Source organism: Myotis yumanensis, unplaced genomic scaffold (assembly GCF_028538775.1).
Source record: "Myotis yumanensis isolate MYYU_CA2020_CCGP unplaced genomic scaffold, mMyoYum1.0.hap1 SCAF_11, whole genome shotgun sequence".
Classification (NCBI taxonomy): domain Eukaryota; kingdom Metazoa; phylum Chordata; class Mammalia; order Chiroptera; family Vespertilionidae; genus Myotis; species Myotis yumanensis.
The window spans coordinates 2325825-2349119 of NW_027223762.1; the positions used below are offsets into that span (position 1 = coordinate 2325825).

General features: G+C 45.9%; 1 protein-coding gene across 3 annotated transcripts in view; it reads right to left on the minus strand.

Annotated features, from left to right (window-relative positions):
• NOL10 (nucleolar protein 10) overlaps positions 1 to 23295 on the minus strand; it is an 82622-nt gene that overhangs the window by 43918 nt on the left and 15409 nt on the right. For all 3 annotated transcript variants that reach the window (XR_011473131.1, XR_011473132.1, XM_070428676.1), the window contains exons 11-13: positions 22966 to 23115; positions 20650 to 20716; positions 16876 to 16928 (exon numbers count right to left, since the gene is read on the minus strand). Coding sequence is in view for 1 of the 3 variants with exons in the window: in XM_070428676.1 (XP_070284777.1) it covers positions 16876 to 16928; positions 20650 to 20716; positions 22966 to 23115 (270 nt within the window). In the remaining 2 variants the exon portion in view is untranslated. The remainder of the gene's footprint in view (positions 1 to 16875; positions 16929 to 20649; positions 20717 to 22965; positions 23116 to 23295) is intronic.

Consider the following 23295-nt stretch of genomic DNA (forward strand, 5'->3'; position numbering starts at 1 on the left):
GGCTTGAAGAGTACCCTGGGCATACCAGATTTTTTGTTTGCCACTCACGAAAAATAAGTCTAAAATGAAAATTACCTTTTTTTCAGGGGTTTCAATTAATTACTTGATAATTATATCTGCTCTTATATGGTCACTTCACTCAATTCATTAAAAATTAAAATTCTGTACGGAAAATTCTTCAGAATGAACCTAAGTGGCAACGCCAGGATCCACGAGTTAGTCCCAGGGAAAGGCTGAGGAACAAAGGACTGAGCAGAATTTACACCCAATTAATGAATGGGCGTGAGTGGCACTTCAGTTTGTGACCCATAAACTGCTGGTTGCTTTTTATTCTCGGGCTCTGACGCAGACACCTCCCCATGGAGGGAGGCTGCCCCCAGAGGAAACTGGCCCCATGGGGGCCGTGCTGTTGAAATCCTCTCTGAAATGGGTGCTCAGGAGAGAACACTGGCCTGACACAATGGAACTTCCACCGCCTGCCTGTCTGTGAATTCTGACAGTAATCAGTTATACAGAGAACACAGAAATCACAACAGAAACGTTCGTTCCAGCATAAGCCGTGTGAGAAGGAAGGTGGGAGGAAGAGTTTTAACAGAGAAAAAGGCCCCGAATGCCCTCTGCAATAAGAGACATTAGATACAGCCATGTTACTGTTCCTGATTAGAAAGGGTGGCCCCCCCTACAGCTACCGGCGATGGGCTTGTGAACACGAAAAACAGCTCTTAGCGAGCACAGGGGTCCCATCGAGAAGTTTCATGTCAGCACAATCCGTACAGTTTTTAAAAACAAAAGATTATATACACCAAGTGGTTTGACTCTAATCCTAGAAAACTAGCCTTCAAGAAATGTAAAGCATCTTTTAAAAATAATTCAATGTATCACACTTTTTAAAGAAATTGCTCAGATTTAAAGTAACTTTAGGACAGTAGTTGTAGTCAAGCCCACATGAAGCACGAGAGCACTGCAACCCGCCACTGCCCGGGCTCCTGAAGCAGCGTCCAGCCTGGCCGAGCACAGAGGCGCGCACACTGGCACACGAGCAGACTCACTTGGTCATTCCAAGCAATGCACTGAGCTTGCAGGGTGCACAGGGGAGACGGGAGGGCTGCAGGAAACAGGGCCAGCTGGGACATCTGAAAGGACTTCAAGACGAATGAACACAAGAGCAAGCTGGGAAAACCACGGCCCGTCTGAGAGTGCGAGCTTAGGACCCCAGCCACAGGGTGCCGCAGACAGCAATCTCTCCTCTCAGACAGGAAGAAATACACCGCTATCACTTCTCCAGAGTGTGAGACCCAAGACACGGCCTCTTTGGAGAGCAGGAACTTCATGTTTTAAATGATGAATTTCCAGTACCTACAACACTGCCTGCCAAGCAGTAGGTGTTCAATAAATATTTCTTAAACAATCTGTTCATAAATAAAACAGGCACTCATGAATTTCATGTGAATAAGGCACTAAGACAATTGTTTCAATTGTCTAGTTGTCCGTATTCGGATAAAAACATTCCAATACCTCACTGTAACACTGTTAGGTCCCAGGACACTTTTTGGTGAGGTGAGGCACTGGTGACTAAAAACCTCACCATCAAGGGTTTCACCTTCGAACCTTAACTCCGTCATAAACACGGGCTGAACGTCAAAACAGCAGACCACATCTGAACGTGCTCTCACGGTCCTTTTCCGTGATGTCCCACACAGGCCTTTTGATCAGCTATCTGGATTCCATGGACCTGCTCTGAGCTGCCTCTCGGGGACAGTCTGGTTATGGTAAACAAGCTCTGCAATCAGCCATGGTCGTTACGTTTTATAGGAGGAAATATTTCCATCAAAAACAAAGTGAAATTTAATGGGCTGGTTTTATTAGCCACATTTCCCTCATTCCTTTTCAGAGGGAAAAAACACATCAGAACAACCATAACAAAGCTGGGATTACTGCTTTAAGCAGCATCAAACCTCAGGTTTGTCCACAGAAGAGCTTTTTTCAAGGTCTACCATGAAGGTGCCCCAGTAGTGGCCGCGCAGCCAGTGAGGGGGTGAACTCCTGCGCACCACTCTCTGCTGAACCCAGAATGGCCACAGTGTTAATCAGAGGGTAAAAGTCCCCTGCTGTCTTCATTCATGAATATATTAAACCTTCAACTAATCCTTAACAATACATTAACTTACTTCCTAAATTTCAGGCTTTACAACTTCAAGAAAACATCTTTTAACCACTGGTATACTATTATTACTACCTCAAAAGTTTCTAGGTTTTCTGTACTGCCATTATATTGCTATATTATATACTCTGGTCAAGATGGATTATTTGTTTATCTACATTTTTATGCACCTTAAGAGTTCTGTTTCAGAAAAAGGATTGTTCTATTTTAAACTTCTATTATCTGTTAATATCCTTCCATTTTTTATTTATAAAAATTTCCTAAAGTCACGAGTCAGTAAAAGTAGAAAACTGGGAACTGATTCATTGAACTGCTATAAAGGGATATTATGGGTCCCTTACCAACTTTAATGCCAATCTTGTCAACCAATCTAAACGGAAATACTTGGTCCTCCAAAATAGGAAAGAATCTTTATCAACATGCTATGGGCAGGCCTCCACTCAAATGTAGCCAAGTATTTGCCTGCTCTAATCCATGAGGCAGAACCAGTGTTAAAGTACATAAAATACATGCCACGTGCCCAAGATCAGTTGCCTCGATTATTACAATCTGCCTTTAAAATGTTAATTATGTGTTTAATTTGAAAACTCCAACTTCTCATGTATTCTGGTGATGGACAGACATGACTAAGGGTGGGAGGAAAGAGGATGAACATTAACATTCTGAGGGAGCTGGCAGAGAAGGGCACCCTCTTCTCCCACCTCTCTTTGAAGAACTGCTGTGCCAAACCCAGAGCCGTGCCAGGAGAAACAGAGACTGGAGCTACTGGATGGTCAGTTTAACAGATCAACGGGGATAAAGTAACAACTACAAAGTAAAGTATTATTAATATTACTGGGGACAAAGGCCAAACTATACCAATTGAGAGTACATGCCACCATTGTTCAAGTTCCTTATAATGCTATGACAAAATAATTGTATTTTCCTACTTTTTTTAGAAATATTTTTTTTTATTCATTTCAGAGAGGACGGGAGAGGGAGAGAGAGAGCCAGAAACATCAGTGATGAGAGAGAACCACCGATCGGCCACCTCCTGCATGCCCCTTATTGGGGACCGAGCCCACAAGCTGGGCATGTGCCCCCGACCGGGACCGAACCCGGGACTCCTCAGTCCACAGGCCTACGCTTCATCCACTGAGCCAAACCAGCCAGGGCATTATTTTCCTACTGCTAGTATAAAAGAAAATAATTAATAACATAGAACAGCAATTAAATTTGGAATTATCTTGTATTTTAAACTAATAATTAAAAAACTTCAGCAACTAAGAAAATTCTTAATTATCCCAGTAGAACTGCATCAACAGACAGTAACTTTGAACGGAAATGAGTTTATGCGTGGGAAGCTTTACCTGATATATAATTACATTAGGGCATGCAGAAGTATGTAATACATCCAAGCACATGCAGCTGAGTTTTGAAAATATTCTTTAAAACTTTGTTCAACATGCATCACAGCACCCAGTGTGAAGGGGGGCCTATATGTGAACGATAATCGGAAAGAGAACGATAATAGTGTCGGAGAGCATGACTCACATGGCTGGAGGACTTAAGCATATTATTTTAAGTTCAGACAATAGAAACAGGCCCAGTGTATCTATAAAAGTAGGCAGTGGAATGAAATTCAACAGGACAAGAGTTTCACATACAGCAATATTTGTGTGGGAGGACTAGATGGTTCTTAGTTTTCTTAACTTCATTTACTCAAAAGGTTAAGTGAGCATTTACTAAAAGCAGTGCTAGCTGTCAAACAGAAGTAAAACAAGTTTGGAAAACAATCAAGTACACTGTATTGTGATTGGTGCCACAGGAGAGACATTTTTAAATGGTGCTGAGGCACGAGATCAAGAGAGGGGACACGCTATCGTAAAAAACTCACTCGTAGAGGCCATGATTTCATACTCAGCAAAGCCTAACTGCATAGTGAGAAGGTAATGCCACATGAAATTAACGTTTTGCGTTTTAAAAGGCAAGACAGTAAGTATACTGTGCATCACATAACGTCTTCAGTGGGTCTAGGTCAGTGGTCCGCAATCGAACACGTCAGTGCCGGTGATTCGGGACAAATAAAGCCGAGGAAAAGCCTCATCGGCACGTGGCGGGTTCGAGTCTTAATGCAGCAGCTCAGGTTCGGCTCTGCCAGCAATGAGTTACAGAAAGCTTTTCAGGGCGTTTTGGATTTCAGAATTGCAGCTCAGAGATGATGAAGGTATATTATACTGCGAATATCACTGCCCACTATTATGATTAATGATAATTTTTCTAATTGCACAGCCTGCAACCTCCAGCAGGATTTTGCCAACTGTGAGGACCGACGCTGCAATATGTGAACTCAAAACTGCCCTCCTCTATTAGCCGAGAGGCACCACTAGCACCGGCATGTAGTGTCAGATTCTGACAGCTGGGCTTAATAATAACTGATCACAGGCCCGAGACGGGAGACAGCTGGGGGAGCCGAGGGAGTGGCCACGCTCTGAGGCATGTAATTGCATTTGCCACATAACGAGCTGCCTGATTGCACGCCCAAGTCTCTGTGCATTTTGTGAGTAATTATGAGTCATTTAAAGGTGCTCTACTTGTAGTGCTTTGTTCACTCATTCCTAAAAATCAGATTAGCAAGGAGGCAATTTAATTTCAACATTTATTTTAAAAGAAGAAAAATTATTATCTACTATGATTTCCATTTTGATTTAGCCGAGCGTCTGAAAAGTAATTTAGGGACTGAAATGAAATCATTAGGATTGCTTATGCCATTGACTTACCATCACCAGTCGATCAATCTGACAGTTCCCCTATGCAGGGCTCTGTGAGCACCAATAAGCCTAGGATGGCGTGCCTGTGCCCAGGTAGGGGAGACAGGATACCCGAAGCAAGCACTTAAATACACAAATGAAGCTGAGTGTAGCAACAACCACAGAGAGCTTTCAGTTAATGATGGCACGCTAACTACATATTTTTATCTCCCCTCTGTCCCAAGCCTAGTTAAAATTACAGTAAATGGATATAAAAAAAGTACTCACCTTCAAGGACAAAAAGAACAAGAGAAAATACAGAGGGTAAGGAATTTAAGTGGTAAGTGTTGGGGTTTCAGAAGTAAAGAGAAAGAAGGGTGAGGCCTTTGAGAGCCGGCACTTCCAGACTCCGGTGTCTGGGAAGATGGCCTGCACAGTGGGGAGCAGGTGGCACAGATGAGCGCCCAGGTCCCACCACCCCTAGGGGACCGGAGGACGGCTGCAGAGGGATGGCAAGCTGCTCCACCCAGTGAGACTGGACAGAGGTCACTTGAGCTGTGGGGTTGAAATCAGCACAATAAATGGCCATTATCAAACGGTGTGGCCCTCGGCTTTTTTTTAACTAAACTAGTGGCCTGGTGCACGAATTCGTGCACATTGAAAGGAAGTTAATTAGAAGAAATATTTTAATATCACTATTCTCCCATTCCCTATAATAGAAGTGTCAACCAAGTTCACAATCAATAATGACAGATCGAAACACATGTGCGATTGGCGCCAGTGAGAGCTTTATATGTATCGCGCATGCGTGAGTCAACTTAGCCTTTTATATATAGGGAATAAACAATTACACCTGCTTTCTGATTTAGCTAAACTTTTTCCAGCCCAGTGAAGCACCCCAACTTCTCTTTCAGGTAATTGTCAGCAACACAGCAGTAAATGTCAACAAGAAGCAGATTATTATTGTAGATCACGCAGGGAGAACAAAGGGTAAAATATTTAACTGCAGCAGTGTCTGACTATATTCTGTGCAGTGAGAAAACCCGGAGTCATTTTCCAGGTCCACCATTTCTTACTTCTTTTTAGTTGGGTCAAGCTTTTAAACTTTCTAAATCTCCATTTTCCAGCTAATAAAAAGAAAATAGGATTCTACTGAGTCTCCTATTTACCTACTCCAGGACTTCCGTGAGGATCAAACGCTTCACAGACATTTGGTTAAAGTGTAAAATGTTTGCACCTGGCTATGAAGCAAGTCACTAGGCTGAAGAGACTCCAAGGAGGCTAGTCACTAGAGAGAGGAAGCTGGGTGTTGCTACATGATGTCATTACCCGGTGCCCACACGACTGTTTTGGGCTGGCTGGGCTGTGGGCCGCATTTTTCGCCATGGGGTCTTGGCAGCGTTGGCTGCAATTTGGTGGGGTGTCGCTAAGGGGTGGTGGCCAGGCCTGTGTCCCACTTGGGGGAAGCCGAGTGTTGCTCTGTCAGCGCCAGGAACATGGTGCCATTTCTTTGTAAATGGCCAGTGTGCATCCCAGCAGCTCCTGCTTTGAGCATTTACCCCCTGCTGGTCAGTGTGCATCATAGCGAATGGACGGACGGTTGGAGGGACACTTCGCATATTAGCCTTTTATATATATAGATTATATATATAGATAGGAAAAACACGTTTCTTTCCAAGTCTCCCATTCATTCTTTCCTAAGAGCATAGCCTTGAACCTCTGCTACAATCCCTATTTGATGTTTATGGTCGTATTACACTTGAAATCCCCTGCAGTTTCCTGAGCTCACACCCAGAGTTTACAGTGACAATAACTCCAAGCAATGGCAACCTCCTCTACTCGCAGCCCTTTCCTCTCCCAATGTCCCAGCTACACTAAAAGTGCTCAACCTCGACAGCTGTGCCCACACACAGGCACACACACAATCACCCGGGGGCTAAAGGCGCTGGGCCGATCTTGTATGAGAAAGCGTTTGTTTTTGACCACGCACCTGGTGACGAGCACTCTCAAGACCTTGTTCTGTCATTTTATTCCTGCCAAGAGTTACACAGATGGTTCAGGTGCTATCCTGGCTACCCCATCAGTAGTTTCCTGGTTCTAACCTACTTCCTTGTAGGCAAAGGAATTTACTAAGAATCTTTCAGCATATTCTTGTGCCTTCCAATTCTTAATTCTGAAGTTCGTGTAAAAACTAAGGGTGGCCTAATACAGTGTTTAAAAATATCTAGAGGTGGAAACTTGGCAGAAACAACGGAAGAATAAATTGCTTTTAAATTCATGTATACTTTTCCCTCCAGGTTACACACCTCAACAATGCTATTCTAGGAGGATCAAAAGACATTCAGCAGCTACTGTTTATCTACAGGGCACCATGCATGGAACTAGGAAATCCTGAAGGATACATTTTAAATTCAAGCAAAATAAAACTTGCCACAGGTTTCCAAAGACAGCCGAGGCGAGCATTACTGGCAGAGAGAAAGAGGGCAAGGAACCCAACTCTGACTCACAGCAAATAAAATGTGCCCAACTATGAACTGTGTAAGTAGCTCTCTACAACCCTAAGTAGAATGCCTGTTTCAGAGTTTTCCATCTATACATCCCAGTGGGATGATAAAAAGGATTCTCATATATGATGATATATTATCCTACTAAGACCAACGATATGTGTGCGTGCAGGGCTGTGGGAGGGAAGTACTGTGCACACAGCATTAGTCTATTCTTAGAGATGTCTCAGGATGGCTCACAGGATTCAAAGAACTGGGTGGTAAATGCCCATGAAGAGGACACCGGGTAGAGGAACCCTGACACGTCTGCACAATGAACACTGCACAGCCACACACCGCTAGACTCCAAGGCGCAGCACCAACGCCGCCGAGGACGTGAGCAGGACACTCCCCTCCCTGCTGGTGGAGCAGCACTTCGGAAGACAGGCCTTTCTCCAGAGCTAAACACTCGTGTGTGACCTAGCGACTGTGCTCCTGCTGTTTACCCAAAGGAGTGGAAAATTACGTCCACACAAACCCTGCACAGAATGTTGAAGTGCCCAAACCTGAAGCAGTTATTCCATTGGTGAATCAATAAACACATGTGGTACATCCAGACAGTGGAATCGTATTCAGCAACAAAAAGAAAGGAGCTATTAAGCCACAGAAAGACACGAAGGAAACATAAGATAGGTTACTAAGTGCAAGAAGCCAATCTGAGAAGGCTACATGCTGTTTCATCCCAAATATATGACATTTTAGAAAAGGCAAAACTGGAGACAGTAAAGATCAGTGCTCGCCAGGGCTTGGGGGAGGAAGGGAGAGAGGAACAGGTAGAGCACAGAGGATTCTAGGGCAGTGACACTATCCTGTACGATACACTACACATCTGTCCAAGCCCACAGAATGCACAGCACCAAGAGTGAGCGCCCATGACCTTGGGCGATAACGTGTCAATGTAGGCTCACCAAGTGCAACAAATGTACCGCCTGGCGCAGCGTGCTGGCGGCGAAGGAGGGGGTGTGTGTCTAAGGAGTATGTGGGAACTGTATGTGCCACTCAGTTTTGCACTGAACCTAAATGTGCTCTACAACAGTGGTCGTGACCTTTTGGACCTCACGGACCACCAGTGGTCCTCGGATCACCAGTTGGCGACCGCTGCTCTAAAGAAATAGTCAACTGAGTGAATGGATGTGTGATGCAGCCATGTACAGATGAGCCAAAACTACAGACAGGCGGATCTTTCTTTCACCATGCCTCCCCACCGTCATTTACACTTTGTTTTCCCAACCAAGAATAATGCTCTGTTCCTCAAAAACGTAAATATGTAAATAAAAAAGACCTGTGCCCATGTGAAAATCAAGTACTCATTCCTGTTTAACCATTTTCAACAACCTTCTAGAGCAGCGGTTCTCAACCTTCCTAATGCCGCGACCCCTTAATACAGTTCCTCATGTTGTGGTGACTCCCAATTTCATGGTTACAAATTGAACATAATTAAAGCATAGTGATTAATCACAAAAACAATATGTAATTATATATGTGTTTTCCGATGGTCTTGGGCGACCCCTGTGAAACGGTCATTCGACCCCCAAAGGGGTCGTGACCCACAGGTTGAGAACCGCTGTTCTAGAGCAATTTAAAATGCTAGTAATACAAGCCAATCCCACCTCCAGCCTTCCAAAAACCACGGGGGAAAGCTGATAACATAATACTGAAGGGAAGAGATGGGTAGAAGGGGGTTCATTATATTTCTCTCTACTTTTATGTACATTTGAAATTTTTCCATAAGTTTTATAAAATGAAGTATCAATCCTATTCATGCTTCCAATCAGCATGTATTGAGTGGGAGCCTCTGAAGTACCCCACTGCCCTGGGCATCAGGGACACAGCAGAGAGTGAGACCAGAGTCCCCCCTCACGGAGCTCTCAGCCGAGCACATGGGCATCAGAAGATAAAGGAACTTTCTTGGGATTTGAGAAAAATGAAATCGAGGTAAAGACAATGCAAGTCCCAGAATTTTCCTATTATTTTCTGCGTAAGTTGGGTCTTTTAAAAGAATGTGGCCCAATTTCTTATCTATTTGTATAACCCGCATCCTGTTTTTTTCTTTTCTCTTTCCGCATCTATTTTTAAGGAAAAGACAAAACACAACAACAACAAACCAGAGTAGGTAAGGAGCAGTTATCAAGGAAACTGCCACATGACTCAAGCCGCCAGGCACACGCCGAAACATCCTGGTTGTGAGCCCTCTGCTCCGTCACCACCACCTACGTGTCACCACGAGGACCGAACAGCAGATTCACTTCCAAATCAAGATGGTAAAGAGACCGACTTGTAAGCACCAAGGTGAAGGGACCAGCCAGAGCTGGGAGACAAGACCTTGGTCAATAACAGATTCAAACGGAGTAACTAGAACCTGAGTAGAAAGTAGCCGTTTATTCTCAAGAAGATGGGCATGCCAGCTGTGTAACTGTTTAAGCAAAACAAGTATCATCAGCTGCATTAGAGATACATGACATATGTGCATCAGATATTTTCATATGGAAATTACATGTATTTTTAATCCAGGCAGAACTAAATTAACTTTTGAAAATGTGACAGGATGCTCAGAAAATTACTTCCTGAGTGTCACACGTTAATGCTTTCTCCGCGTCTGCTATTCTGGTGGCCCAGTAACTTTTAATGGGAAATGGAGAGGATTTCCTTTGTTGAGAAAAATGCCTCAGATGCTCTGCTCCTGCCTGAAGGTGCCGAGAGGAAAATAGGAAGCCCACACTTCCCCTCTGTAAAGACACAAACAACCTGTTTGTATAGAGCAGAGCAGTTTATTGCCAACTGACTTTTGGGCCTCACTTCCCATTTGATAGTTATGAGCATACAACTGACAAATTACAAATAGAACTCCAAGCCTTATAAAGCCAGTTCATGCATAAGATAAAATTAAACTACGACAGATGTGCTGAGCTTGGGTTAGAAAGGAAACCCACTAAAGGCAACGCATCACCCCCTGGCATCAGCTTCGCATCACCGCTAGGAAAGGGGGATGGCAACCTGGAGTCTGGAATCTAACGCTTCCACTACCTTCGAGGCTCTGTCTGTAAGTGACTCACATTTTCCTCCCCCATGAAACTGGGCCTTTTCCTTTCACAAGATGCCTTATCTTTCCAGATCTTTCTGAAAGGCTTGGTTTGATCTTTAAGATATTTTTCTTGGAGAACAAGATTAAGCACATGTCCCATTTCTTGTGAATCAGGACATCTAAACCATCTGGACCTTTGAGCTCAAAGCTGAACTCAACGAATTGTGTTTTTCATTCAAATTTGTCTTTTCCTTCCCGTTAGAAGTTCTGAAAGGCCAGTCCTTCCCTCTCGCATCCTCAGCAATGACAGTTTCTTCAGCCCAATGCTCCAGTGCTGTCTTTCCCTCACAGCAGGCATCTTTTTCTCGTGATCTGAGTCTTTTTCTACATCCTAAAATCATGCCTTCTGATGGTGCCTGGTAACACGATTCCTGAACTCTTTCCTGAGCTTTCTCCGACCCTCACCCGGTAAAAGTTCTCCATGAGCACCAAGAGTCCCAAGGTCACCCCTCATCAGACCACCCTGTCCTTCCCCACCCCCACTCACACGGGGATCACTGACAACATTCTGCTTAATATTTATTCCTTGGCTGAATAAAACGTCCAGATTTTTTTCCCAGATGTTGCTTGCTGCTCAGCCCATTCTGAACTTGCTAACTGTATTTTTAATATCTTTTCCCTTCCCCTACTCTAGCCATTGCACTGACAATTTCTGAAGTTCAATTTCAATGTTTGAACCTCTTACATAAGATCAGGTTCTAAAGTCAAGCAGGTAACCTAAACCCCCAGGGTGTCCTTCAGTGAGCACACATCCCGCAGGGCAGGAACGGGGCCAGACGCAGTGAGTGGCCTGCATGTAGTGGCCTGGTCCTACCCAAACCCCCACGTCTTAACGACCAAAACCACGTGCAGTGTGTGACATTATGAGAGGGGAGGGGCCAAACATCTTTTGAGGAAAACAACAGATTCAAACAGCCTTTTTCAAATGGCTCTTCATCTCAACCACGTAACACAAAAATAGCACAGGACTGCTTCCTCCGCTTTCCCAAGGGCGACGCGTAACTAACCCTCCTGAGACAAAGGGGACGGCCACTGGTCACATGTGAGGATGCTTTAGGGAGTTGGCTGAATTCTCTAGGTTGAAAAAGGCTCTTCCTCAAGCTTAGTCTGGGACTTGTGCCCACCAAGTGGAATGGGTGCCTGGGTGGCTACCTAACTGAAACTTCTCCCTCCCTCCCTCCCTCCCTCCCCCTCTCTCTCTTCCTCCACTCTCCAACACCCTGACGGACTTAAAAGTGACTACAATAGTCCTAAATGCAAAGAAAGTATAACAAAAATACTAGCAAGAATGTCTCTGACTAGTAAGACTATAGTTTTCTTATCTTATTTCCAATATTTAAACATTTAAAAAAATAACTATGACTTTTATATTCATACACAAAATCCTCTTTTTAATTATCTCCAAGAGTTATAATAACATGGGGAATATTAATTAACTGGGGGAAAAGCAAGATATGAATGATGTTTCTGATTACAATGATGGAAAAATATAGCAAAGTGTCAGTGTGTTTGCTTTTGGGTGGCGGACAGGTGTTTAAGTTGTCTTCTACGTTCTTTACTTGCCATTTCCTACAGAGTGATGATAATGGGGGAAATGAGCTTCACTGTAAAAAATTCTTACTTTGTCAACTAGACTGCATCACTGCTTTCTGCTGCAACAATTAACAGCAAAACCAACAGCACGCAATAGTTTTCTCCGCCTGCATTTTATGATTTGTAACAGATTCAACAAGCCCATATTGCATTCCTGAGCGCATTTTCCTTGCTCACACGGGATTTCTGTCAGAACCTTTCAGTGCATCTTTATTTTGTCCAGAATCACATTCTCTCTAAAAGCTCCATAAAGGCCCCTATCCAGGTAATGCCAGGTTCTCTTTCACTGGACCCCTTGAGATTGGTTGCTGCAAACACTGTAGCAGCAATAACCAGATGAACATCTATCACGGACCAGGCACCGTGATACATGAAGAGGAAGTACATCTGTTGCGCAAACTGCCTTACAACATCACTCCTCTTCTGCAGTTCAAGAAACTAAAGCTCACACAGGGTAAGTAACCCAGTCAAGGTCACGGAATTTTTAAGTACCAAAGCTGATATTCAGACTAATTCCGAAATCTAAGCTCTTTCCACGATGCAATGTGAAGGAAGACATGCCTTCCAGATCCAGTTCTGACATTTGCCCTTGAACAAATAATTGATTCCTCAGCTAAAAGCTAGATGACCTCGAATCTCCCTTCCCGCTCTAATGTTCTGTTTCGAAAGTTTCCCCGTTCCTTACAGCACACAGAAAACCCTTTGGTGTGAAGACATTTCAGCAACTACTTGTTCAGTTTGTGTTTTGTCTTGTGCATCCTTTGTATGCTGGCAAAGCCCGTGGGGAGCAGTTTTCTTTGCATCTGGCACCGCCTCCCTACGCCAGGAGGATATGTTGCTATTGGCTCTGTAAATGGGAATTTCTAAGAAAATTACTCTGTCACCATGTCTAGCAGCTCTCTGTTTGAACGAGCACTTCAGATGAAAATGCGATCATCACTTTTAGGGTTCTACACGGACACTCACCTATTCAGGGTGATCTCAACATACACTAGTGGCCAAAGAGCTCTCACGTCTGGGGAATTCTCCGAATATCAAGTTAGTAAATGTAAGTGAGCCTGCAGAATTGGCTTTAAACTGAAACGTATCCACTGGCCCAATCCTGGTCCCGATTGAAACCCGAATCGCAGGAGGAACATCGCCAGCGCTCCCAGCAGCTCCAGCTGAGGAGCCCAGGGTCACACCGGAAGGAAAACAAAGATACTGCTCTCGAAACAGTCTACTCCTAGATGCACAGCCAACTTTTGGACCGATTTTTAAAATGATCCAACAAAAGTGAAGTGTCCTTACTTCCAAATTCTCCTTTGTATTTTCTGTTGGCCTCTAACAGAATCACCTGGAAATCTCTGGGACAAGGCACCACTTTGAGAAATCTGCCAGCCCTCCCACACGCGGTTGCGTCACACCAGGGTTCTCAGATCTGGCTGAGGAGCTGTATTGTCAGAGCAAAGGAACCGATCCTTATCCTAACGGATAAAATTATCTCCTGGCACACATGCTACCGGGCCTGCCAGCAGCCAGCTCCCCGGTAACAAGTGCCTCAGGAGCCAGGGGCACATGGGGCTCGCCTGGGACCGACACTAACCCCTGGCTGGGTTTGGGGTGGGTGCCGAAGGAGTCCCGAGTCTCTCGGGAGTCCACACAGTTGCCAGCAGTGCTAAGTACAAAGAACCAACTAAGATTACATTACATTTCAGGGGAAAACCAAACCTGAAAAACAATTTCTGGCCTTACGTCTCAGGAGTTGCAGGTGAATTAGGCCCTGGAATTTAAAGAGCAGACGAACAAAATAACAGATCCTGGTCTCTGAGGAGGCTAAGTGAATCACTGAGAAGACGGGAAGACGGAGAAAGTCCGTTTGGTCATAAAAGACGAGCTAGCTGTGGGAACCTGTACGTGGCAGAGTGCGTGAATCAGGACTGGCATTTAATCTATAATGAATTAAGTATTCAAGAAGATGGTATCAGACAGAAAGGCAGAAATTAACAAGCTGAAGGAACATTAGGCTGTCTTCCTGCACAGACCCAAAGGGGAAAAGGTGTCCTGCCTGCTTTATAAGATGCTCATACAAATCGCAGCCCAAGCCTCCTCTGTGCGGCATGAATCACGTCTCCAAATGCTCTGGTCCTGGAGGCCTCAAGGGAGCCCTGTGCCAGCATCAGCTCGGTAAATCTGATGAAATCTGGTGAAAATGGCAGGCGTTCAGGCCCCCGGGCTCGCCTTGCTTTGAAGGAGGATCACAGAGAGCAGGTTCCAGGCGAAGGCTGTGGCACTGAACCCCCCTCGGTGCGAGGCAGCAGGCGGATGCGGGTCAGGATGGAACGCTCGGGACAAGTCCCAGCACCAGGCTGAGCTGAGCACGAAGAACTTGTGCTCGCACTGTCCCCACACGCACAGTCACCTGGGAGGCGTCTCGGGACTTTTTTCACAGCTTTCTGTTAATCTGAGTCAGAAAGCTGACATTAAGGTCTTGTAAGATAAGCTAACACTTGTCAAGAAAGCCGTTCCCACCACCTGGCTAGCATCCGGCCCTCTCGCCCAGGCTCATGAGGGGCCTCACTACTTGGGACATAAAACCCACCCGGAGAGTCGGAAGTGAATAAGGGGCCCCTACAGTTCTCAGATTCTGTAATGGAGACAACTAAAAATGCTCTAAGTCATTTTAAAGCCTTAGAATATTTCTACGAATACAAATTTATATGTAAAATCTGACTTTGCACACATAACATTATCAGCATAACCGAAAGACAGTATATCCAAATATTACAGTGCTTATACTATCAAGGGGGAAAGAGTGGTTTTTCTTTTCTTATACTTTTTAACACTTGGAATAAGTAGGAATATGCATACATGGTTTGCAAAAACCTCCATGTGTTCGTTCCTTTTAAAGGTCATTTTATAAAATGCAGAATGTGATACAAAAGGGAAAAGAGCTTGCCACTCCCCTTCCCTGCCTGGACTCATTCAGAGATGCACCCACCCAGGACCCGGCCGTCACCTGCGGCCCTGCCTCTCCCTTCTCCCCACATCTGCTCGGTTACCAGGCCTCCTTCCAACCTTAACAGTCCTCCCAATTCTACTGGCACCGCTGCCACTCAGCACCTGCCGGTAAGATGGCCTCACCACAAGCATATTCAGGGCTGCCCCCCCCTCACACACACAAAAGGGCTCCTCACCTGGTCAGCAGCCCTCCACCCCTTCGAGGGCTTTCCCTTCCCACGCTGGCTCTGAGCTCTGACATGGGAAAGGCTCCGCATTGAAGACACGGCTTCCGGGCAGGCGCTGAGCTCTAAGCGCAGTCAGCACTCCCGGAGGAAGATGCAGAGACCTCCCCAGGACGACAAGTGGATGTTCCAAGGGGCTGACCCGGGAGAAGGCTGTAACGCGGGGAGGGAAGGCCCTTCTCCTCCTCTATGCAGTCCCCTCGATGACCAGCTCCCCCGGACACGTGCCATCTGGCAGCTCAAGGACAAGGAGCCTCTGAAAGGACGGCCTGCCAGTCAGACTCGCCTCTCAGTGTCCCAGAGCCCCACGAGCTCAACAACCTGAACCCGAACCCGAACGGGAGGCCGGCCCGGTAACACAGGCACCTTCCTCTTCCGAAAGGACGCCGCCGTGGGAGCCGGCTCTGTCTAACCCGTCCTCCTGAGGCTCAGTCCAAGTCTCCTCCCACAATGCAAATCGGATCCTGCTCGATCCCCAGTGCGGGGCATGCGGGAGGCAGCCCATCAATGATTCTCTCTCATCATTGATGTTTCTATCTCTCTCGCCCTCTCCCTTCCTCTCTGAAATCAATAAAAATATGTATTTTTTAAAAGGCCCATCATAAATGTGAGGAATTTTCATAACTGGAGGCTGATGGTGGTTCTAGAGAGCTCACCACTCTAGTTCTGATCTTCGGTGCCCTCACTCTCCCCTTCCCAAATCTCAGAACAGGGAGATGTTTGCCGACCATAATCTAATGCCAACTTTGTACTCTGCAGCGTTCTGTTTAGATCTTATTCCCCACGCTCTTTTCCTACCATAAACTAAAAGGTAAAGGTGGGGACGCTTCCAGGACAGGTAAGAGAAAAGTTCTTTAAGAAACAAACAAACAAAAAGCAGGATTGCAAACTGCATGCCATCACTGCTTATGTCAATATAGTTTCTTTTATATATATTTTTATTTACTTTTAAAAATATATTTATTGATTTCAGAGAGGAAGGGAGAGTGAGAGAGATAGAAACATCAATGATAAGAATCATTGATTGGCTGCCTCCTGCACGGCCCGTCCTGGGGATTAAGCCCGCAAACCAGGCATGGGCCCTTGACCAGAATTGAACCCAGGACCCTTCAGTCTGCAGGCCAACGCTCTATCCACTGAGCCACACCAGCTAGGGCTGCCATTTATTTTTAAAAGAAACGAACTACAGGGAGATGACCAGAAGAGTACTAGACTTTTGTTTCAGAATGTGACCTTGATCACTAATAGCTAGAAGTTTGAGATTATGAAATACCTGAAAACAGAAAAGCAAATGTAAATCTGAAGAAATCTGCCTATTTCGTGATATGAAGTAGTTTCCCATAAAAGAATGGTGAAGCACGGTTTGTTCCTTTTAAAGGTCATTTTATAAAACGCATTTGAATGGCTCCAGGAAGCAAAGTGGACCACGGTGTATAATTCACACAGCTGCATGCAGACCCAAAGTCCCTCGATATGTCCAGTTTAGAAATAAAGCCCCTTTACCGCTCCTATTTTTATCTGAGCTCCTGTCTGTACTACTCACCGGAATGTAATAGATGCCCATCTTGGGGGTTTCGTTGGCGGTAAGAAGCATTCCTAAAAATAAACACAACGAGAAGGTCAACACGGGGAGAAGAAGTGTCCTCTTCTACTTGCTTTCCAATTTGAAGCGTTGGAGGTGCTCAGAGCACAGTGCACACGGCACCGAGGGGTCAGGCCGTGGGCTGTCCCTGGCCTCCTCGATGGGGCTCCCCAGGGTCAGGGAGCACCCGCACTGGCTGGGGAAGGAGCACTCCCCACAGGGCGCTCAGGCCCGCACAGTGCGCCATCCTTTTCAAGGGGGCGGTTTAAGCTTCAGACACCCCGATAACATGCAGTTTCAATGTGCTCTGGATTATACATAAAAATGAGAATGTTAAGAAGAAAGGGTTCTTTCTGTCCATCAGGAACCAAAGGACCAAGGTAAAGCATTTCCTACCAAGTGTCACAGCAAAGCAGTTCCTAATGTGTGAATCCAAGTTCACACCTAACCGAACACAAAACCACTTCAGGGGAATGCTATGTGCAGCTACACCTGAAAAGACCAAAACAGAATCGCATAGCTCCTACGATACAAAAATAATTAACTCTGGGGGGAATTCTGACAGAAAACCAAGAGGGTAGTTAATAATTTAGTCTCCTTGGGCCAGCATTTTAAGAAAGCAAAATTAAAGCAGGGACAACTTCCTGGCATCCAACGCAGGTTTCCCTGTAGCCCAGCAGCAACCTCCGAACCCTCCCTCCTTGGTAAGGAGCCAGTGTGCCCGTGCCTCAGCTCTGCCCTCTGCTCTGCCACACGGAAGGGGCTGCTGCCCACAGTCCCGAAGCTGCTCCCGCCCCACAGCCCCTCGCAGCACATGCGCGTTAACACACTGGACTCAGCAGCATCTGGGAGTCACCAACTCCGAGGTGAGAGCTGCCGGCACCCCTCCTCTACAGATTAAAAAACAAAGCTCCAGACTGTGTCCTGTCACGAGCTGGAGAACTTAGAGCTGAAATGCAAACTCAAGAGCTCTGTTTTTTAAACACTTTTAAAAATCAACCAAATTATGCTTGTTTTAAAAATCCATTTGTAAAACACAGAAGAGGAATCCACAGAGCGAAGATGTTTGGATGATCACACCAATAATCAAAATTAAATATACCAAATGTCAAGGACAATGACTTGATTCTATGTTTTAGGAAGTATCTTCTGCTGTTCTTTTGTGGATACGAAAGCTGTGAAGTGACCAGACGCTGACACAGAACTGGATGTGGGCAGAGCTGAGGTCAGAGATGCTCAGCACGCAGGCCGCTCAGCAGAAGCCCACCTGGGACACGACTCCCAAGTGGTAGCTGGCCCGGAACTGGGACCCACCTCCCCAACCAGACACCCACCATGAAAACACACCAAAGCACGCGGCGAGGCCAAGGAAAGCAGGAATGTGTGTCTAATGTAAAGCAAAACAAAAGCTAGACATTCTCATAGCTTGTCCTCAAGTGGGCGCCTTATCTGGCCCTGGAGACGGACGCTCCGAGGTCGTGATGTGCTACCCACGGCCCCCGAGACGTGATTAAAGACAACGTTGTGGGGACTGCAGAGCCTTGTCACAACCAATGGAAGGCTCTTGCTGAAGAAATCCCCTCCGCCTGGCTTCCCTGGCACCCCTGAACATTCAACAGGGAACATTCCATGAGGAAACACACCACGTCTCCCCGACAAACCACAGAAAGGCTCTAATTATACCAAAGAATTCAACGCCGAAGTTTCCCACACGGAGCAGCATCTCCCTTGGCCATACATGGACAGACACAAGCTGACCTCTGACCCGGGAGGTCAGGCCTGAAACCAACTGTAAATGAGAAAGACGACCGCAGGGCCTGGGCAGGCAGGTCGGCAGAAATCCAGGTGATGATGGGCGAGAGAAGGGAGTGAACCCTGTGCCAGGTGCTTCACATCCCACGTGCTCCTCCCTCCTCTAAGTCGGGGGCACGTGATGTCACTGGGCAGGGCCCCAAGGACGTTACCGAGGACCGAACCCCTCTTCACTCTGTGGGAGGGCACTGACGGAGTAGGAGGCGACCTCACATTTCACAGCAGAGTAGTCTCCACGGCGCTGTAAGGCAGGAGATCTGCACAACCATGAAGCCTGAAGTAGGTCTTCCCGAGTGGAAATCTGTTCTCTCCACCAGTGGTTCTGGAACCAGTGCTTCTGACAGCACAGGGCTGGGGCGGGGCTCTGCCAGCCGTGAGCTCAGCAAGCACACAGTGAAGCAGATGCGCACCCAAGTCCAAGGGCAGCACTGCCTCTCGGGTGCCCTGACCCACAGAGCCGGCTGAATGAGCAACAGAGTAGGAGCCAAGAGGAGCAGGAGGGCGGAACCATTTCTCAACATTCTGAGCAGCCTCAGTATCAGAAAACCATTACAAAACAGTAATCATGATTCGGCTTTAATTACTCTAAAATGAGTAAGAGAGAAGATAAAGAGAGAAACATTTCAGCTTTTCTAACACATGATTCAACTCAGAATGATTAGGCACAAAACAGAGCAGCGTGGGGAGAGGCGTGGTGAAGGAGGGCGAGGTATGGAGCATGTGAATCAACCGCGGGGACCCAGCCCAGGGGAGCAGGGGCACTTGTCACACTGTGCTTGCTGTCGCATGAAATCAACTATTGGGCTAGTTTTGTGTTTGATTAACCTCTTATCAGTTACTTGACTGTAAGTCAGGGTCTCTGTCCAACACATCACTCTTAAATTGTTTGCCTTTCGGAAAAGTGTACTTTCGCAATGAAGAGCGCTGGCGGTCACCTCAAAGCGAGCGCCCTGCCCAGCCAGCTGGCTCGGCGGCTGAGTGCTGACCAGGCGCTAAGAAGTCGCTGGCACATGCTCGCACTGTGTGCTCGATGCCCAGTGGGGGCCGTGCAGGAGGCAGCTGATGGATGTTTCTCTGTCCATCACCACCGGCCTTCCAACTTCATTCCTCCTGGGACCACCGCACCCGGGGACGTGGCGCCTCCCCACATCTCACGTCATATTGTATGGTATCATGTCGTAGCCGAGCCTATACTGCCCCATCCTAGCATGGCCTCCCCTACCGTACCCTACCCTAGTCTCTTGCTCTTCTTACACTCTTCTCTCACCTGGATCACCTCGCTCCAATGCCACCAACCAAATCTCGCTCACTTCACACTCACACAGCCTCCTCCAGCTGCTGTGGCTGAAGCCCCCCCAGCAGGTCAGAGCGCTGTCTGTACACACGACAGAACTTTCCTGCTTCGCCTGTGTATCTGTCCTCAGAGCACAACACCGCTTGAATGGGAACTATTCTCACTTTCTCTCAGACCCCCCCGTCTTCACAGATCTGCCCTGAAGGTATTGTTAGATCCTGAAATCTGCCTTGTAATTTGCATACAACATGCCAACACCCATGGTTTCATAGCCTGTGTATTATCAGGCAACCTCGGACTTCCCAACCCCTAACCTGGATTCCCACGCACTATTACTCATCACATGGAGGAGCTGAAGAGCTCACTAAAACAGCATCTCACCTGCCACCTGCCTACGCACTGCCACCAGTTTCTACTAACAGCGAGGCTGGCCGAAGACTGAGTCACTGAGAGGCCACTTTCTGAATCACTCACACCACTTCCTGCTCTTGATTCTTCAAGTACATACAATATCCAAGAACCGTCCTGACAAAGCCAAACCCTGTCTTAAGAAGTAAAATGAGTTTAAAACAAATAAAGCATAGCCTGGATTTGTCTCACTGAATGAGCCGTGGCCACATACTGCATACCTGAGCTGGGATAGAGGCAGACATCATTAATGTCATGTTCTGGCTCCAAGGAAGTAAAAATTTTCCCCTGAAAGAGTAAGCAAAAAGGACTCATTAAAATAGTTAAAGGAAGACAGCTTTTGGCAATCTCCTGTAAAGAAAATATACTGGAGATGTAACAACCACACACTGGTATGTGAAGAAATACAATCTCCTAATTTGAATCATAGAATTTAAGTTTTAAAAATATCTTGGAGAATTCATTTGATCAATTTATCAAATACTTTTCATTTTCGAGACAAAGAAACTGAGGCCCAGGGGGAAAAGGTGACTTATCCAAGAAAATACATACAGTTTTAAAGATAGTGTTTACACAAAAGAAAAGGGTAAAGTTTAACATAAAGTTGTACATCAACTTAAAAAAATTCTCATAATCTGGGAAACACACCCTGGTTAAACTTGGTACTCAGGGAAACCAAGAAGGTGAGCTGGTCAGCATGGTAAAATGAGGACAGTACCTCCCATACCTAAACCACAGGCTTTGGGGAGACCGACTAAGATAATGAACATGAAATAACTTGCAAAATGAAATCCTGTAAGTACATACCGTAATGGTTATTATATAGTTAAGCCTAAGACATTTTTATTTTAAATGTGAGGGGCAATGTGCTCTTTTTTAAAAATTAAGAGAGGGGCCCTAGCCGGTTTGGTTTAATGAATAGAGCATCAACCTATAGATTGAAGGGTCCCAGGTTGGATTCCGGTCAAGGGCACATGCCCGGGTTATGGGATTGATCCCCAGTGCGGGGCATGCAGGAGGCAGCCAATCAATGATTCTCTCTCATCATTGATGATTCTGTTTCTCTCTCTCTCTCTCTCTCCCTCTTCCCTCTCTCTGCTTCTCTGAAATCAATAAAAATATATTTTAAAAAATTAAGAGAAGGAAAGTAAGACAAAAAGCCTGAAGAAGATGGTATGGAAAAAGGTGATAAGAAAGATAAACAAGGAAAGCCAGTCAAGCAAAACCAAGACACCTGGGTGTTGGTCAGGACGGTGTACTTAGTCATAACAACAATGCCAAAATAAAACTTACTGTGGCAACTACAGCACCATGACTTCCAGAGCCGAGGTGATAAACCCCGCCAGCTCCTGCCCTGTTAACTCATTAGCAGAGGCTTCCATGGCGGGGGGGGGGGGGCGGTAAAGTATGGGGAAGGCGGGTATTTTGTGTTCAGTGAAAAACAGCAGCCAAGCTCTAATTGAAGACAATGAAACTCACACAGCCACCTCCCTTTCTCCTCAAATCCCACTGAAGCAGGAAGGGAAGAGGGAAGGAAAAAGGAAGGGGAAGAGAACTACAATAGTATGGGACGAAGAAGACGAGTTCCACGTCGGGGAAAACCTCGCCGCAGTTCAGGGCCTGGGAGACACATCCAAACCGACATCACTCATTACCTGGCACTAGCAGGTAAGCCAGGTCAAGGGTAACTTCTACTTCGCTAATATCTTATGAATTAAAAAAAAAAGTCTCTATTTGTTGTATTAAAAATAGGTATTGTGGAAAGTCCACTCGTTTAGATTACCAGAAAAAGAGCAGAGAAAACCCAGCTACAGCACCACGCAACTTCCCAAGAAAACCCTCCCAGCCCAAAGCCAGCCAATGCAAGCAGCTGAGTCGGTTCCCGGTGGCCATCAGGTGATTCTGCCGAGACTGAGACAAGCTGGAAGCCGTCCTCTCCCCTAGCGTCAGCCGAGGCGCCGGAGCCAAGAAGCTCTTAGGGCCGGAGGGGCAGAACACCCCGGAAGGCACTCTGACCTCCACCACAGATCCCAGGGGACTAGAACGTAAGCTCAGGAAAGGTCAATACTTGGGAACCAAAATAGAAGAGAAATGGCCCAAGCAGCCAGAGATGCTGACAAGGAGCCGAGCTGTGATGGGGCTGCTGGCCCCTCTCCCCCGAGCACAGGCAGCCCGGCGGGAAAGGCTGATGCTCGCCCTGTAGACACCACGTGAGGCCGCTGGACCTTCCACCCGCTTCATCTCAAAAATGAGTTAAAAGAAAAAAAAATAAAAGAGCGACACTTTAGGACTAAAGATGTTAAGTTTGTTATTAATTGAATGCAAAGAACTCTGAATTAATGTTTTCCTATTTAGTTGATGAATTAATCTTTTACTTCTCTCAAAATACTTAGGTTTTGAAATGAAAAGCAGAGGCAGATTAAAGCCAGTAATATAGGATTTTGTTACTTATTAATACTTGGAGCTTAGGGGACAGAACATCAAATATGCTTAAGAAAATGTTATTTTAATAAAAATTTCAACAAAAACATACGTACTGAGTTCTTATTCCACATTTTGATAATTCGAGAGTCTGCAGACAAAATCAAATCTAAAGAATCCTGGAAATGGACCGACTTAATGGGCAGCCCATACTGGTGATCCTTAACTAGCAGTGGCTTATCCGAGCGAAGATCATATAATAAGACCTAAAAGAAAAAATAATTTGTTTAAACATTTTATCTTAAAAAGCAACTTTTAAGTTACAAAGGTGGCTGCCTTTTGTTCTACTGCCTTTTTATGAGCACAATGGACACCCTCACCCAGAGTACAAAGACCCCAGTGAGCCAGCAAAAACGCTCTGAAAAAGCTCTTCAGTCACCCCCAGA